Source organism: Phoenix dactylifera, chromosome 10 (genome assembly GCF_051530095.1).
Source record: "Phoenix dactylifera cultivar Ajwa chromosome 10, Ajwa_hap1_PhDact_Kaust_v1.1, whole genome shotgun sequence".
Classification (NCBI taxonomy): Eukaryota; Viridiplantae; Streptophyta; class Magnoliopsida; order Arecales; family Arecaceae; genus Phoenix; species Phoenix dactylifera.
Window position 1 is genome coordinate 22,927,968 of NC_143199.1, and position 19,131 is coordinate 22,947,098.

The following is a 19,131-nucleotide window of genomic DNA, read 5'->3' on the forward strand; positions in this document are numbered from 1 at the left end:
TTTGGCACTGAACGATCTGAATTTCTAATTCAGATATTGAAAAGTTGCTGGGTGCAGTCAAGTACTCGCGAAGTCTGTGTATGAGTCAAGAAGGGATTGACCGCTCCAGATTATAGGAGTTGATGTTTCGCTGTGTTTCAATTTAGTAAAACCTTGGCCAGGGTAAACCAAGTGATTGGTCACTTGAATTTAATTAATTGAAATACAATATGGATGACCGGACCAAAGTGTGACAGTTCACTTTAGGTCATCTTGAGCATCGTTGGTCAAAAGGATGAATTATGCGGTAACCATATGAATGGGTTCTTGAATGTTGCTTTGCATATTCGACCTATCCGGACGTCGGGTATCATTGCTAGATGGTCACCTCGATTAGTGCATGAAGTGGTTCATGTACTACCGGCTTAGTGTTCGAACCTATCGGAGTCACGCACATAAGTCAAGTTAAGTAGGAAGGACTTGATCCAATTTAATTGAGAATTAAATTGTAGGTCATGTGAGATTTGGTTTTGTCTATGTTCAGCTAGCACTGAACATGAGGTACATACTGAATTTCATGGATGTGTATTTGATTATGTCTGTATTCTGGCTTAATCAAGTTTCAATTAATGTAATTGAAATTGATTTGGGCTCATTTGTTGAGTATGGTTTTGAATTGGATTCAAATAAATGTAATTGGGCTTAATGATGATTTTATTAGAATTTATTCCATATTTATTCTAGTCCAAGTGTGACTCGGATTGATCTGAAAATGGAACTAATTGGAGTTAACATGAATCAGATTCATGTGGAATTTTTTCGGATCCAAAATCTTTCAAATTGGTCTTCAATTTGGTTTAGAACCAATAATGGACCCAAGCCCATTTTAATTCAGCCCATTTGAATTAACCCATTTAAGAAAAGTCAATTTGAATTGGGAATTTACTTAGATGCCCTCCTGAATTAATTGACTCATTTCTGTGTTTCTTCTTCGGTCCACATAAGCCTGTGAACCACTTTTTCTGCTGAAACATTCTCCCGTGAACCACGTTTTTCCCTTCTTCCGAACACATAAATTGACCGCTTGATCTTCCTCATCCTGCAACCATTTGAAGATCCGAAGAGACGTGTCTCTTCGGTTTTGAAACCTCTTTAATATAGGACTGATTTAATTGAAATCAAACGGTTCAAAAAATTCAATAAAATCATGAAACGTTTGGCGTTCACTTTTCCCTTTTGGCGTTTTCTCTTCCCTGGTTCAGCCTTGTCTTTGCCTATAAATAGGCTAGCTTTCTCTTCATTCTAAGCTAGAGATTTTATCTGGGGAGAGGGAAGATTCATGATCTTTTGAGTAGCCTGTAAAAGAGAGAAAAAGGAAACGGAAAGAAAGAGGAAAAGAAAGAAAAAAAAGGGAAGAAAGAATTTTTGAAATTCTTTTCTTCCAGGGGTTTATTTGCAAAAGGGTTTTTGCACTATACAGACATCATCCTACCTTCCTGCATTTCTTGGCGTGCGTGTGAAGTAGAGGGTCCGTACATCCGGGCCTCGCATAGCACCAGATCCATCAGTACCAGATCTGGCACCAGATCCAGTTCCAGATCCAGTTCCCGATCCAGTACCAGATCTAGCATCTGATCCAGTATCTGATCCAGCACTTGGCCCTGTACCAGATTCTGTTCCTGAGTACCTTGACCATCTTCTGCTGCGGGATCGAGGTATGGTAAACATAATATAGTTATGTTATTTATTTATACCTGTTATAAATAAATAGATAAAATTTTAAAACTGATTTTCTAACCTGGCATCCGATTTTATCGGATTTTGCGGGATATTTTTCCTTCAGATTGTTAATTGAACCATTTGCTGTCCATGTCATGATAATGATGATGACTCGTTGGCCCGAGCTCATGCCTGAGCCCGAACGAAATTCGAAATAGAGCCCTAATTTAGGCTCGAATTTAGGCCCGATTCAATTTATTTTTATATATTATTTTTAAAAAAATAATAAATAAAAAAATAAATTAAAATGGGTTTAACTGAAAATAATGTAGCATATATCATTTACTTGTGTTATAGGAGAGAGTCCAATTTTTAGCTAGTTTATTTATTTATGAAGTAATATTATAAAATTATTAAACTTCAATAACATTCGGGCCAAATCTATTTTTGGCCCAAACGGATAATTCAGATTGGCAAAATCAAGTTCAGGGTCGGGCTTGGGCTCGGGCCTAGATTATTAAAAAAAATTTGGGCCAAGTTTAGATAGGGGCATAGCTCAGTCCACTTGTAGCCTATTCTCAAGAGATGATCGGCCAAGACTACATATTGGATATATTGGTTGTTCATGTTTTAATGTGATAAATTTTTATACCTAGCACGTTTTCAATTTTTGATAGAAGGGCAATTTTATCGAGATCCATTTCGATTGAAGAGATTCTATCTCCCAATCGTGGCGTCAATCATAGACGGCTGCGATTGGAAAACAAAGCCCTTTCTAATTTCTACCGATCTACTCAACTTATTATACCAACCAACTTTCATAGCAGGGTATCCCTTCAAATATACTCCAGCAAAATATCATAAATTTTTGATCTCCTAAAATAAATCCCATACTATCTAAGATATCAGGATAGTTACTTCTTATTTCTATGTTTATTTATTCTGTAATCAAACAACACTTAGATCTGTCCGAATCTCATCAGTTGTGTCAGACATTGTTGCCCAGTAGATACAACCCAAGAGGGGGGGTGAATTGGGTCTTTTAAAACTTTTGACCTACTTCTATAAGTTTTCGATTAATTATGCTAAGTTGTATAGATGCACAGTGAAAGTTAAACTTAGCACCAGTTTGATGTATAGAATGTGACTTGATTGAATATGCTTGCTACTAAAGAATTCGCGGATAATAGTTAAGCAAGCAATTTATCTAAGTGAGTGAGAGTATAAGTTAGACAATGACAAAAAGCATTACAAACACAATAAACATATAGTGGTTCGGTGCACCCCAGCACCTACATCCACTCCCCAAGACCTCTTGGAAATTTCACTATAATCCTACAGATTACAGTCGGTTGTTTTACAAGCTCACAACCCAACTTGTTGTTTTACGAGCGCACAACGAACTCGGTCGGTTTTCCCAGGCTCACCGACTAGAACCACCCCGATTGTTTTTCCGGGATCACAATCAAACCCTTACACCGTTGGTTTCAACCTAGGCTCACCAACAAACCTCTCACCGTTGGTTTTCCCTTTGGCTCACCAACAAACCTTAACCCCTTGATTCAATCCCTTGATTGAATCAAGTTACAAGATATTAAAAACAAAGTTTAAAACAAATCAAAGCTTCTTAAACAAGCAAATATAACAATATAAACAAAATAGTGTAAAGAGAAGCCCTCAACCGAGTTTTGAAGATGAAGGAGCTCGGCTTCTTCTTTACTTGACCCTCTTCTGATTTGGCACGAAGTAGAGGATCAACGAGGCAGCACACGAAAGGAGAGGAAGCTTTGGGATTCACTTGGATGCTCTTCTTCTCTCTATTTTACTTTGAATGGCCCTTTTTGTGCTTATGGGAGATTTCCCTTGTAATCTCTTTCCTAAATGTTTTCTCCCACTTCCATAAGTTCTCCCCTAGCTCTCTTCTTGTTTTTATAGCTTTAGATGGCGTAGAAACAAGAATATAGCCGTTAGAGACAAAAATAGAGCCGTTGGACATAGTCTGCACTTCCTGACAATATTACCGTTGGGATCGAAGTCGACTCGCGCGATCAGGAGTCGACTCGTGCTTTACTGGAGACGACTCGGCCACTGTTCCAAATTTGAATTATTGTGCATCCTCGACTGGGAGTCGACTCGACTTAACCCGGAGTCGACTCGCCAACATCTGGAGCTGACTTGGCATTTTCGGAGTTGGCTCATCCCATGAATTCAGAGGACATATTTTCTGATTTTCTTCCTCGAGTCGACTCGGATTCTCTTGGAGTCGACTCGGCTCTCAGAGCCCGAAAACTGATCCTCTGTATTTTGGGTCGCGCTGCCTTGGAGTCGACTCGAACTGTCTTGGAGTCGACTCGCCTCTCAGAGACGAAAATACCGTCTTCTGTCTTTGGGGTTGCGCTGCCTCGGAGTCGACTCGGATTTTGCGGGAGTCGACTCGGCTCTCAGATTTCGAAACACAGCTCTCTGACTTTTCTCTTGTGTAACACTGAGAGTCGACTCTCGCTTTCTTTGGAGTCGACCTGCCAACCATCGGAGTCGACTCGCGTTCCACAGGAGTCGACTCGAATCTCAGGGTCGAAAATCGCTCTCTGACTTTTCTGCCTGTTATACCCTGGAGTCGACTCGTTCTACTCTGGAGTCGACTCGAAGACTATTCTTTTGAATTTTCCTTGGAATTTGCTCCTCCAATTTGAATCCTTTGAACTTGAAACTTGGGCCAATAAATTGCAGCTTTCTTCCAACTTTTCTTGAGAGCTTTGGAGGCCTTCTTGTGTTCTTTTAACTTGCTATGTTCCTTGCAAAATAACTATCTTTCTCCTTGCAACACAAACATTAGTATTTATACTTCAAGGTTTTGTGATCATCAAAATCAATCTTTGGGTCATCAGACATGGAATCTACTATTCAAAAGCAACCATAAGCCATCTGTCGGAAGCGAGGCACGTCGAGATTCGAGCGATAACGTGGTCCAATGCTATTGTGGAGGTGCCAAGATGTGGAAACCGAAACTGGAATCAAGCACAGTCGAAGCAGGGGTCATGAGGGCATACTTAGCTTATCACATTTGGCTAGATAGAAATGCCCGCATGTTTAAGGGTAAGAGATCATCGTCCAGTACAGTGGTGGGTAGGGCCTCCCGCCATACGACGGAGATCATCATGACTACCTCGTTGTTCACCTCTGGAATGAGCAAGAACATTTGGGATATTCGCTCTGCTGTCACAACGTCCAGATTTACCTTCTTCTCTTGGATACTTCCATCTCTTGGTCATCTCAAAGTAAACTTCGATGGTAGCTGGTCGATGGATGAAACACATGGAGAAGTGGGCTTTGTGATTATAGATCATTTGGGTAGGCTGACTGCAGTTGGAGGGCGATGCACCACCGGCCGAGCCGTTATTGAGGTAGAGCTGCAGGCTTTCTGGGAGGGCATATCCTATGCGAGGAGAGTCCTTGGAGCCGATAGGATATTCCTATATAAATGGGGACTCTGTCACGATAGTTGACTGGATACGAAGAGTGGATCCGGATGGAAACGAGCACCTGCTGCTTCGCGAGATCCGTAGCTTAGCTATGAAGAGATTTCTTTCAGGTAGCACCACTACAGGAAAAAGTACCTATCCCGGCACTTTGTTGGACCTTTAGCGACGCTTTTTAGCGTCGGCTAAAGTACCACCGACGCAATGCCCCTCGTCGCCAAAGCGTCGGACATACCAGAGTGGAAATAGTTTTTGCCGACGCAGGGAGAAAGCGTCGGCAAAAACCAGGATTTACCGACGCGTATTAGCGTCGGTGATAGCCCATCGAAAAAGTTCCCTACGGGTTAGCTCCTGGTTTTTCCCGACGCTTTATAGCGTCGCCAGTTTGCAACGCTTTAAAGCGTCGGCATTTGCCGACGCTAACATAATTGTTTGAAGCGTCGGCATAAGCTTGCGGGTGCGGGCACTGTGTCCTTTGCCGATGCTTAAAAGCGTCGGAAATTGCTTTTTTTGGAAAAAAATAAAAAACCAATTCATATTGTAAAACACAAATTACAAAACATACATTATAACAATATGAACCTGTATTACATTGATACATACATTATAACAATATGAACCTGTATTGCATTGATACATTAATACAAACACTCAGATTATTTGAATTGTGAATATTGTAATATCTGATTAAAAATTTGCTTAATAAGTTTCAAATTACAATGTACTCTGAAAAATAAGAAACATATACATATCAAACTCATAAAAGATAATCTAGAATGCATCAGGGACGGGATTCAGCTCCATCATCATCTCTACAAGCATTTGAAGTATCAGGAATCTACAAAAAAAAAAACCGTAGAAGTTAGGAATAATGTGATACATTAACTCATATATCATAATTGATAATATATAAAGTATTCAAATATATATAGTTATTTACCTGAGAAGGGAGAAATCGTTGTAACATGGATGAAATATTCGTAAGCTGAGACTGCAAATTTGCTTGGTTTTGCTTCAGCTCTTCAATAGTTGCTTGAAGATGACGAACTTCTGCAGTGTTACTAGATTCTCTGGCATTTCTTGTATATGTGCCCACTAAAGACAACTGAGTGGGGGTAACTCCAACGCCGTAACCCCTCACTCGACCATAATGCTCTGGGCCCATCAATTCAGCGAGCACTTGAGCTTCAATATTATGGGTCGCGTCGGATGATGATGACCCTCCGACGCGCTCCGAAATAAGATTTGTTGCCCTATCCTATATCTCTCAAAAAAAAATTCAAATTAATGTATGCCAATAATAAAACCAAAAAAAATACAGCACAAACCAAAGATGAATACATACAACTATATCTCTTGACTCCTCCCGGACAAAGCTGCCATCTCGGTGGGTGTGAGTCATCTTATAAAACTCCGCCCTACCAGGCTCCCTCCCATTATCATCCATCTACAACAAAAAGTATATTTCAAGAGTATACATGCTATAAGATAGAATAATTTAAGATAAATTTAAATTATTTCAAGAAAGCTTACGAATTCAGCTCTACGCCTCGCATAACTCATGGAGCCTGAAGTGTGAGGAACAGTCTGTGATGCTCGAGCAACTCTACCAATATTGGAATATGTCTTCCCCGAAAAACAATAAAAAATGTAATGCATAAAATGTATAAATTTCTAATCTATAATAATAGTAAATACAATCTAAGGTATTTAAAAAATATACACAACCTGAGCTCTCTCGGAAAACCAGTAGTGGACAAGCTCCCTCCACTGATGAGAGATTACATCTGGAGGGCAAACATGGGCCACCTCCTCTTCAGTCATGCCCTCGTGCTTCCAATCCGCCTTTAGCTTCGCCTTATATTCTTTCCATTTGCGGTTGACGGACTTCAGCACCCAATCATGGCTATTTGCAGGAAGGACAAACTTTGTCTACATCAAAGTCAAAAATGTTATATCAATGTTAAATCAAAAAATAATTGAAGATAGTAAGCAAATTCAATTCTTTACCTCAACAACTCTAAGAAGCTCAACCTTATACGAAGGAAGCATTTCGTTCCATTTCGTATAGTTGAGCGGACACAATTGTCCCTTCCGCGCAACTGATCCTAAAAAAGTGGATAAAATGCTTGCTGCATTCTTGATGGGCTGCCCCAGTTCGTTGCAATGGACGACAATCTTCTCATCCTCAGGTAGGGTCCATACGTCTCGTGCTCGAGTGGGCCCTCGTGTTCTCCTCACTCTCCCTAGTCCATCTATAAAATAAGAAGTCCATTAGGATTGAGATTGTGATTGATAAGGATTTCCCCAAGAAACACAGACTCAGAAGAAACATTTGCAACAACTTCAAACAACACAATAACCAACTTTAGACAGCTCAGAGGGGCAAACAAAAAAAACCTTCATCAACTAACATTGACCATGGAACTGTACTAAAGATCTCCAGGTGATCTGAAATTTTGACTGCAAACATTTAAGACTGGAAACAGTTTTAACTAAAATGACCTGCACTGTAAGTTCTCACAGACACATGGAAACTTCATCTGCTGATGAAAATTAGTGGCGTTAACCAAGGAACAGGACAAGGAATTACTCATTCAGGTTAAAGCAATTCATATCAACTATATGATGAGAAATATTTGAAATTCAAGACAAAATGACATCTTGAAAGTAGAAACAGCACTCTACTGAGTACTAACAGTTAGGCTGCTAGGAAACTCTCCTATCATTAACAATATCATCCACCCCTCTTCCTCCCTTAAGCTTCTGTGCATTCATAAACGCACACATCTGCCCCTCCTCCTCGGTGGCCACTCACCAAAGATTCTTACAAAGAATCTTCATAATTATAGAATTTTTAATTTATTCAAAACCTATTTTAGTGTGACATGATATGTTTACTGTTATGCAACAATGGTAATTAATCTTAAAAGAAACATGTTGAATACTTCAAATGAACTGATGCAACAAGAGGTTCAACCATATAATGACTAATGAATCCAAAATCGAGTATAAGCAACTAATCAAGTATTAGTGAATTTGGTTGGCTGTAGCTAAGAAAGATAGAGTACCATAATAAAGATATCTAACCCACTCAACTAACAGGCCTAATATATTGACAACTCCATGATATTGTGTATACTAGTTCCCCTTGCCATCGAGGTTCTTGCAAGGTGGTCGGTCAACATATAAGATCTGCCAAAGTGTTTTGGTACTAAGTGGAAGGCCAGGTGACCACCTAAGCTCGGGTTGCTGCCTCCACAGCCTAGGTGGCTACTTTTCAAAATAATGAAAGGAAAAGTGATCAAGTACTGGACTATCTATGATTACATTGAAGCAGATGCCCATGAAGAAATATATGAAGTCCTGATCATTTTCCTCCCAGTTTGAAATCCGTGTTTTGATTTAGAAATACATAACTGATATCAAAAGTACCATCATCAATATCTATGATTACCTTTTTCCCATCAAATAAGGTCGGCACCAGAGATAACATTGAGAAGGCTCCATTAAAGAACTAAACAAAGTTTTATGACTGGTATCATATCAAAAGGATATAAAACACTGACATGTATCAGACTACGATCTTAGATATTTAGCAACAGAAATTAGAAATACCCAGGACATCCACGTCATCCATGTCTGGACAATCTGCAGGTGGCGCGTGCGCAGACTGGGACCCGGACTGAGTATGAGGCTTATCGGGCTGCTGGGAACGATCAGAAGTAGATCCCACGGATGTGTGCTGAAACTCAATATCTCTGAAACGTTTTCCTCGCGGCATGTTGTAATCTAGTATGCATAAAAAAGAATCAATATTAGTTAATTAAAAGTATAGAAATAATTTATAAAAGTAATTTAATGCAAAGTAATTTATAAAAGTATCAATATTCCGATCGTAGAATATAATAAAAGATGTGATTAGTATTGCAGACTTTGACTCAAGTATCTTTTCCTTCTGGAGGCTGTCAAGCAAATGTGCCTAATGAATACACAACCATAACATAATCTCATGTCTAAACATAATTCTGAAAATTTATATTGCATTAGCATATGTAAGATATCCTACAACAATTTAAGAAGTAACAACTAAACAGGACAATAAATGTTAGAAGAGAGAGAAGCTCTATAATGAGAATTCAAATCCAACATACAAGTTGTGTGCATCTGTCCGGTCAAATAAATGAAAAGAAGCAGCATCCATAAATTTCTGATGGCACGTATATGCTAAGCAAGTTGAGAAAAGGTTACTTTGAGAATTAAATGAGTATCAGCATACAAAGATTCCACATAATACGTTTATGAGCATGGAGCAACCATTCCAGTTCTACTGCTATAAATCAATTGGCATAACTTTTTGCAACAACTTCCCCTCGCTTCTCCATCTCATGTTCAATTCTTCTTTTTTCTGCCCATGCTGCTCCCACAAGTTTAGGATTCAATTTTCGTGACTTCCCTAACTTCTTATCCATGTGTAACCCTTTGTATGTGAGACTTTTTTCATGTTCTCCACTTGTTTCAAACCAGGGAGGTGGAGCACCAGTTTGCACATTTGCTTGACAGCCTCCAGAAGGAAAAGATACTTGAGTCAAAGTCTGCAGTACTAATTACAGGAAAAAATATTCTTAACACCATTGTTAATACATGCCTATAGTTACAAAAATTTCATCTACTTTACCTTTTGGGGGCGTTTGGTATGGGATAAACATCCCAAGATTAAAAATAATATAGATGGATATGATGAGATCACCTCGTTTGATTATACTATGATGATCTCACATGGCAGTGATTCCAAATTATCTCTATTTTTCAAATTATCGCCCAACCTAGCGATGGAATATTCATCCTTGGGATTGGGTATCTAAGATCACAGGCATGATCTTAAGTTGAAATTTATGAATAAGAATCTCTTAATTCAGTGAAAAATGGGTATACTAATATACCATTAATATATTATATCAATATTATAAAAGTTATAATAATTAATATTATAGTAATTAATATCTTTGATCAATGCATCTGTGATTAGGCAAAGCACCATATTGCTTTTGTCAGAAAGCGTCTAATCTTGTTTTGCCAGTGAATTGGCACTACTTGTTTCCTTTAGCTGGGGCTACAAGGAGTGAGACTTTTCTTGCTTATGAAAGACTTTGGCTGGAAAAATGGAACGTAGATCAAACCTTTTCTGGACAAAGTGCAAAGACCAGTTTCAGCCATCCCACAGCATGCTAAGATAAAGCCCTACAGCTTTAAGTTGTGTTTAAATAGAGAGACCAGTTTGTGGGTCAAAAGTTTGTGCTTTTGTTTGGGGTCAAAGCTATAGTACCCTACCACCCCTTCTCAAAGCCAACAGTTTAGGGCAGTTCCAGGTTTCCACCCTTCAAGAAAACAAAAGAAAAAATTAAAAAAAAAATCAGAAAGTGGCTGGAATTCTTGACAATAAGTGTTATTCTCCATCATTATCCCAAGTTTCAAAAATCTGCCACCACTGCTAGAATTGGAAGGCATGTAGAGGCACATGCAATGATGCATTCCAAGATCCACAACCATTACACCAACCCCTTCTTAATCATTAAAAATCCAGCACCATCAATTATCCCCTGGTCCTCTCAATCCCTCCTATAGAAATCCATGCACTGGAGCTTTTTCAGCTATACACACAGTCATAGGCCCCTTCAAACCAGTTCTCACACACAAAAAAAGAGAGAATTTCAGGAACTAGTTGGAGATCAATACTTCCACCTCCTAACTTTTAAAGACAGAGCTACACCATTGGTATATTATTAACTTCAAACATTTTTTAAAGCCCACCAGTGCTCCGAAGACAGACAACACGCAAGGAAAAAGGAACTATGCATAAAAAGAAAAGAAGCAAAGGAACTAGCTAACCATACTATAGACATGACCTAATCTTAAGATCTAGACAAATTCTTTAAAACCAAAAATTAGACAGAGTCTGCCATCAGATTTGTGGCATGTCAAATGGACTCATGAACAAGAAGAAGAATCATCTTGCACATGACATAAAAAAGCAACCCTTAAAAGGAAAAGAAGAAACAACCAGAAATTTAAATAAGAAGAAACCGGATCTTTCTTGTTCATACCAATACGAAATTAGGCTATCATAAAGTTGTGAGACGTATAAAAATGAATTAGAAATGAAATAATGCAGGAAAGCTTTGCAGAGGCCTGTTACTAGCTGCAGACACCAAATGTACAAAAATGAATGGGTTATTGCAGGTTGGTAATTTCTAATTTGTTGAAAGAAAATGTTGTCGAGTGTCATTAATTTTTGAAGGAAAAGGATCACTTACCTCAGACGACGGCGAGGTCGACGGCGGCGGAGTAGCTAGGTCTCGGGATGGAGGTCAAATGTTGGCACGCAGCTAGGGCATCGACCGAGAGAGGATGCGGAGAGGGGGCCGGGCGAGCGTTAAAAACAAGAAGAAAACAAAGAGGAGGAGGAGGAGGAGGAGGAGGAGAAAGAGAAGGAGAAGGGGAGGCTTACCTCAGACGGCGGCGAGGTCGACGGCGGCGGAGAAGCGAATCTTCGATCGATTGCCGATCGGGGCTAGGGATGGGGCTCAACCGAGAGAGTATGAGGAGAGGGGGCCGAGCGAGCGTTAAAAACAAAGAGGAGGAGGAGGAGGAGGTCGACGGCGCGTAGCTAGGGCATCGACTGATAGAAAATGAGGAGAGGGGGCCTGGCGACGGTTGGGGTTTTATGTTTTATAACGACGCTTAAAAGCGTCGTTGTTTCTCAAAGTTGTAACGACGTCGTTGTTGTTGCAGATTTACCGACGCTAGATCAAAGCGTCGGCAAAGGTTGGCGCTGAGCCAAACTTTCCCGACGCTTTCTCCTAGCGTCGGGAAAACATAGTCGGCAAAACTCATATTTCCTGTAGTGCACACGTTTATCATAAGACGGACAGTGCGGTAGATTAGATCGTCTTTTTTATGGCCAGGCATTCGGATGGATTGGTTTGGACGAGGGTCGGAGATATATCTCTCCCTCTATATCATCTTTTTTTCTTTTGATTTGGCAGATCGTACTTACATGCAAACTATATAAATGCGGCTTTTAACCGAAAAAAAAAAAGAAGAAAAAAAACAAATGGAATCAAGACACGTCCCTTTAAGCGATGCGCGGCTCTAACTTTGGCTATTCCTTTTTATTTTGTTTTACGTAAGCAGCTACTCGCTGTCCTATAAATCCCATGCAAGATTCCCATAAACCGTATTATTCTCTTACAGCAGACAGCCAGGGAAACTGTTATAACTATTATAATGACCTTTTTATATCTCGCAATATGTGTTTTGAATATTTAGTTTATCTTCCATAATGATATTCGGAGTCCCAGATCATTCCTACGAGAGCTTCTATCCAGGCACAGGAGTACATCTACATAGCATCTCCGAATGGATTTCTGATAGCATGAAAAAATAATGGCTCTTTTCCGCGTGCTCCATGCTCCAATAGGTGATATGCTTTTCTTGGGAGCCATCATTCCTTTATTTCCTCAAAGCTAACTCTGATGGCAGCATCCAAGAGAGAAATGACTTTGGTGGAGTAAGTTTTGTAATTAAAAGTATGAGTGGTGTATTGGTTGCAGTACGTGGCATCAAACTGTTTGATACCACGGTGCCGATAGTAAAATTGCATGCTCCATTGCAAGGATTGACATACGTTACCTAAACTCTTTAACATTTTCTCATATCATACTTGAGAGGGACTTTTTGATAGCTGTTAAGTGGCTCTCTCATTTACTATTTTTAGAAACTAATTCCTATCCCCTAATACAGGATCGCTAAATAATAAGACCTATCCTACTAACGTATGAATTAACACATATCTGCAAAGAAACTAATAGTGCTGCAAATAGGATAGCAACATATCTGACCAATCACATTGGAAATATATTGTAGATTGGGATGACAAATATTCTTTTTGAATTTCTGGATATTTTGTATTTTGATTTCTACAGTTGTATTTACACTAAACGAGTATAACAAAGACTGATTTACCAAAAAATTTAGTTCTAATCACAATTATTCTAATGACCATTACAAAAGTATAACTAAATGATGATGACGATGATTACGACGATGATGATATTATTATCTAAATTATTGCTCACATTTTTTTTTCAGTTGATACAATTTTTTGAAATAATAATTTAATAAAAAGTTGAATTTTGAAAGTGTTTTTTTTCTTGAAAAAAATAGTAAAACAATGGTTATTCTCATTATAAGAACCATTATAATAGGATAACTATCAAATAACAATCATGATTTACACACCCTTTATTAATATGTGTGCCATAATTGGCGGATTGTGTCTGAAATTATTATAATAGCCTCTATTTTAAACCATGTACTCATCCTTATTGTTGTTATTTTTCTTTATTTATCTTTGTATTGGAACCTCGTAGCGCACATTCTTTACTTTCACTCATTTTGCTTTCTTTTTTTTTTACCAACTTATTTATGCATTTCATCACCATCTCACGTGTCAATCAATCATTTGTCAGGAAAAAAAACTACGGGTCCAAAGAAGTATACAATATTTGGTAGTAGCGTCACCCTCTCATCCATAAAAAGAAATGGTCGCCTTGTCTCTCATGCACGCTACGTCTTCTCTCCAATACCTAAACTCTTCACTTTTATTCAATGTTATGAGAGTTCTACTCGACGAAGAGAATACGGACATTCACCTAACCATAATCATTTGGATGGCACTATGACTCAAGGTGGAATTGCCTTCCATTCCCTCATATGTCAAGCCCCTTCATAGTTAGGTTCTGTGTCTTATCTTTCTATTTCCTCTTAATATGATTCTCTTTTTTAAAAGAAAAATATATTTTGATCCCTCTTCCACTCTAGATTTATCAGTATATGAACTCCTAATGGTGGATATATGGGCTTTAGATCGATCTGACCCAGCAGCCATGCCACGTTCATGCCATTCACATATTCTTTGTTAAGCCATGTCATCCCTTCTCTCACTATGCAAGCCTTACAATGGCTCATTTTATGTACCCACCGTGCATGAACAAAATTTGGATGCCACAGGGTGACCTAAAAGAGTGACAACATACATCCCAGTAAATATGTGGCTACATGATAGAGGATCATGAGATGATGTAATGCTAGCATCAAGTAGTGGCTCATGACACCAAAACCCACTTGAGGGGAGTTGCTGTTGGGAATCGGCTTGACCCTGGCATTGAGGTGCTGGAATCACTAGAGATTTAGGCTTGTCTATCGTCTGAATCAGAGAGATCAAATGAGATCATTTCACCCTCTGCAGCGATGGCCTGGTGGCCGCTGCGCTCAATCGACGATGATCCTGATGCCGAGCACCCGCTAATTAGTATTAGATGGTAGAGAAATGGCCTCGATCAGTGCTCCGATGCTAGCTCCGACTTAAAATAGCAAAAATAAAGAAATCCACTGGAGCATACCCTAGCGAATACGATTCTTGGACAATAAGAGGAGGCCTGAGAGAGGTAGAAAGGTAACATAAAAGAGTCGTTAGAAAACTTATTTGGAAGGCCCCCGGGAATGCAACATGTAGGCAAGGGCCAAAGCCTACCACCGAGTAATTCGAGGCTATACGCTGGTTAATAAAGTTACAAACCACATACCTCACCCGTGAATTACACCTGCACTTCTCGATTATCGGAATTTGCTCGAGTGTCGCGTTTGTTATGAAACAGTTATCGATCATAGCCAAGTTGTTGCCACTTTTTGAAATGTAGAGGACTCTCCACATACTTTTTGGATCATTCACATAGTTTTGAATGGTCGATCTATAACTAAATCGCGAGTTTTCATTAGTTGGTTTGCCTCATCAGCTGATGCCGGTTTTGATCTATATCAAGGGGCAAAGAGATTTCCATCATCTAGCAATATAGTCGAGGGTGGTCCATCTTTATATGAACCACGAGGCCCGACAAGGCATACGTTTGCTAGGATGGTTGGCCGCTGCCAGTAGATGTCGTGCAAAAGCCTCAAAAAAACTCTTACACATGATATCGATGATTGCTTGATAATATAGATCAATAAAAAAATGCAGTTAAGTAAAGAACAATCAACCACAAGAAAGAGAAACAGATTTACATGGTTCGGTGATAGCCTACTCCACGGGCAGCAAAGATCAATCACCCTTTTTCTTTTCCTTTTCACATACTACAAAAGTAGAGACGTAGTTCCAATACATGTAAAAAACAGATCCTAAAAAATAGGAACTCAAAAAACTGAAATCCCAACGCAACCGGGATCGTGCAAATCTAGCCAACGACCTAACAAATCTCCACCTTGGCGAGATTTGCAGGCCACATACTCTCCAAATGCAAATAACCCCCATGCCATTCAAACAAGCTAAATAAATCATGCTGCCTCCAAATGCGCCCGTAGGCGCCACGCACCCGAAGGTGCTCAAACATGCAAAATGTTGATCAAGTCCAAACAATGTTGGAACTTGACCCCAATTACAACCTTGGTCAGCATATCTGCAGGATTATCTGCGGTCCTAATCTTCTGAAGGAGAATGTCACCCTCATCCACAATTTCTCATACAAAATGGAAACGGACGTCGATATGCTTAGTTCGAGTATGATGAACCTAGTTCTTTGCTAAGTGAATTGCACTTTGACTGTCACAGTAGATAACAACGTGCTCCTGAATAATGCCCAAGTCCTCAATCAACCCATTTAGCTAAATAGCCTCTGTTACCGCCATATACTCCGTCTCAATAGTCGACAGTGCAACGGTAGAATGTAATATCGACCTCCAACTAACCGGTCCCCCAGCAAGTGTAAAAAAAATATCTTGTAGTAGACCGGCGTTTATCCAAATCACCGGCATAATCCGAATCCACATATCCAACCACATGCTGACCAAAGCTATCATCCCTCTCAAACATCAAACCAGTATCCACGGTACCCAGGATGTATCGTAAGATCCATTTCACTGCTTGCCAATGCTCTTTTCCAGGATCATGCATGTACCTACTCACCATACGGACAGCCTATGAAATATCAGGTCTCGTACACACCATGGCATACATTAAGCTACCAACCATGCTCGCATCCGGAACCTAATCCATATACTCACGTTCCTCATCTATACACGGAGACATCAAAGCGCTAAGCTTGAAGTGAGGAGCTAAAGGTGTACTTACAGATTTTGTGTTTCCATCCATATCAAAACACTGTAGCACTTTCTTTAAATACTGTTTCTGTGATAACCAAACTCTACCTTTCACCCTGTCTCTTTTAATTTCCATGCCAAGTATTTTCTTCGCTTTCCCAAGATCCTTCATTTCAAACTCATTTCTCAACTGAGTCTTCAACTTGTCTATCTCCACCTTGCTTTTAGATGCAATAAGCATATCATCTACATATAAAAGCAAATATATGAAGGATCCGTCACATAGCTTATGAAAATAAACACAATGATCATAATGGCTTCTTGTATACTTCTGCTTTATCATAAATCGATCAAATCGCTTGTACCACTGCCTTGGAGACTGTTTCAAACCATAAAGCGACTTTCTCAGTTTGCAAAACCAATTCTCTTTTCCAACTACCTTAAACCCATTTGGTTGTAGCATATATATCTCCTCTTCCAAATCACCATGCAAGAAAGCAGTTTTGACATCGAGTTGTGCTAACTCAAGATCGAATTGTGCAACCAAAGCTAGCAAAATGTGAATTGAAGAGTGCTTAACAACTGGAGAAAATACCTCATTGTAATCTATCCCTTCCTTTTGCGCGTAGCCTTTAGCTACCAACCTAGCCTTGAATCTCACACTGTCCATCCCTAGAGAACCTTCCTTCTTGGTGTATACCCACGTGCAACCAATTGCTTTCTTTTCCTTTTGAGGTTGTACCAACTCCCAAGTCTGATTCTTGTGAAGAGACTGCATCTCCTCATCCATTGCCTTCTTCCATTCTAAGCTTTCTGAATTTCTCATAGCTTCTTTGTAAGTAGCCGGAATATCATCATCAATAATTGGAAGTGCATATGCTACCATGTCAGTAAACCATGCAGGTTTTCGACTCTCTCTCCTTGGTCTACTGGCTGCAATAGAGTCTGGCTGCTGCGGAGAATCCACAATTGGGGCTTTAACCTCGTTTATACTAGAGTCCTCACCATTTAAATCCCCTGGGAGACTATCATCTGTTACAACAGATTTCACTGAGATCATTGGAGCCTCAAACTCCACCTGCTGTGAAGCACTTTTTGTTGTGCTATCTTCCTGAGAGCCCTTTTGTATCTTCTGTCTAAACATAACAGACTCATTAAAAGTTACATTCCTGCTAAGAATAACCTTCTTCAATTCAGGACACCAAAGCCTATAACCTTTCACACCTGTGCTAAAGCCCAAGAATAAAGCTTTCTTGGCTCTGGGATCCAATTTACCTTCTTTGACATGAAAATAGGTAGGACAACCAAATATATGCAAAGAATCATAATCTGTAGCAGGAGTTCCAGACCACACCTCCATGGGAGTTTTCCCCTCATTTGCAGCTGCAAGCAACCTATTGACGAGATGGCATGCATATGTCACTGCCTCAGCCCAAAACACTTTGCCCAACCCAACATTGGACAACATACATTGTACCTTCTCTAGTAAAGTATGATTCATGCGTTCTGCCACCCCATTCTGTTGCAGCGTCTCTCTTACTGTGAAATGTCAACTATCCCCTCATCCTGACATACTTGCATGAATGGATCTGACTTATACTCAACACCATTGTCTGACCTAAGCCTTTTGATCTTTTTGCCAGTCTGAGTCTCAATCATTTTCTTCCACTTTAGGAATACATCAAGGACTTCATTTTTATGTTGCAGAGTGTACACCCAAACTCGCCTTAAGAAGTCATCAACAAAAGAGACAAACCAATGCTTACCTCCCAAAGATGCAACTTTGGTAGGTCCCCATACATCTGTGTGAACATAATCAAGAGTCCCTTGAGTACGATGAACAGCGGTGCCAAACTTGACTCTAGTCTGCTTGCCCAGAATGCAATGTTCACAAAATCCAACTTTACAGGTCTTGATACCTTTTAACAGGCCTTGCTTCACCAATCCTTGCATATCCTTCTCCCCTGCATGCCTTAAGCGCATGTGCCACAATCTGGTATCGTCAGAAACAATCTTATCTATTCTTTCAATAATTGTTGCTGCTCCACCTATAACTGTACTTTCCTGTAAGAAATACAAATTACTCTGACGAATACCTTTCATTACTACAAGTGCACCCAAAACAACCTTTAGAGCTCCACCTTCCATAATAATCTTGAGGCCCTTGGATTCTAAAACACCCAATGAGATGAGATTTTTCCTCAAGTCTGGTACATACCGAACATCCATCAACATTCTAATTGTTCCATCATGCAACTTCAAACGGATTTTACCTATTCCTTTCGTTTTACAAGCATTATCATTACCCATAAAAACTGCTCCACCATCCAACTCCTCAAAGCTGGAAAACCAGTCCCTGTTGGGACACATATGATAAGTGCAACCTGAGTCCAAAATCCATTCATCTGAATGGCATACCAATGATGAACCAGTTAGTGCAAATTCAGAATCATCATCGTCACCACGAGCAACATTCACATTTGAATTCTTCTTGTCCTTATTTTGCAAAAGTGGACAATCCTTTTTCCAATGCCCTTTATTTCGACAATAGGCACACTCATCTTTTGCGGGAATTTTTCTATTAGATGATACTCCTCTCGTCTTGGAATGAGACTTACCCCACTTACCAGATTTCCTGTTATCTGACCTGCCCCTTGCAATCAAAACTTCTGATGTTGAGCCTCCATAGGCTTGTTTGTCCTTCTTCCGATACTCATTATTTATCAAGGCATTAGACACATCATCAAATTTAATTTCATCTTTCCCATATAGTAAAGTGGTAATCAAATGCTCATAAGTA

At 39.6% G+C, this 19,131-nt stretch overlaps 1 protein-coding gene across 1 annotated transcript; it reads right to left on the reverse strand.

The window, feature by feature from the left end:
* Positions 1 to 5,842: 5,842 nt before the first annotated feature.
* On the reverse strand, positions 5,843 to 8,844 carry LOC148702312 (uncharacterized). The gene is made up of 5 exons (XM_089925816.1): positions 7,188 to 8,844; positions 6,906 to 7,109; positions 6,711 to 6,803; positions 6,118 to 6,624; positions 5,843 to 6,015 (listed from the first exon to the last, which is right to left on the reverse strand). The coding sequence occupies exons 1-4, from the start codon at positions 7,227 to 7,229 to the stop codon at positions 6,457 to 6,459; spliced, it is 507 nt and encodes a 168-aa protein (XP_089781942.1). The 5' UTR covers positions 7,230 to 8,844; the 3' UTR covers positions 5,843 to 6,015; positions 6,118 to 6,456.
* Positions 8,845 to 19,131: the final 10,287 nt, after the last annotated feature.

Coding starts and splice junctions, on each gene's coding strand:
- LOC148702312 (XM_089925816.1), bottom strand. CDS start 7,229: ATGCTTCCTTCGTATAAGGTTGAGCTTCTTAGAGTTGTTGAG. Junction 6,804..6,905: donor GGTTTTCCGAGAGAGCTCAG/GTTGTGTATATT, acceptor TTTTCGGGGAAG/ACATATTCCAATATTGGTAG. Junction 6,625..6,710: donor CGAGGCGTAGAGCTGAATTC/GTAAGCTTTCTT, acceptor TTTTTGTTGTAG/ATGGATGATAATGGGAGGGA.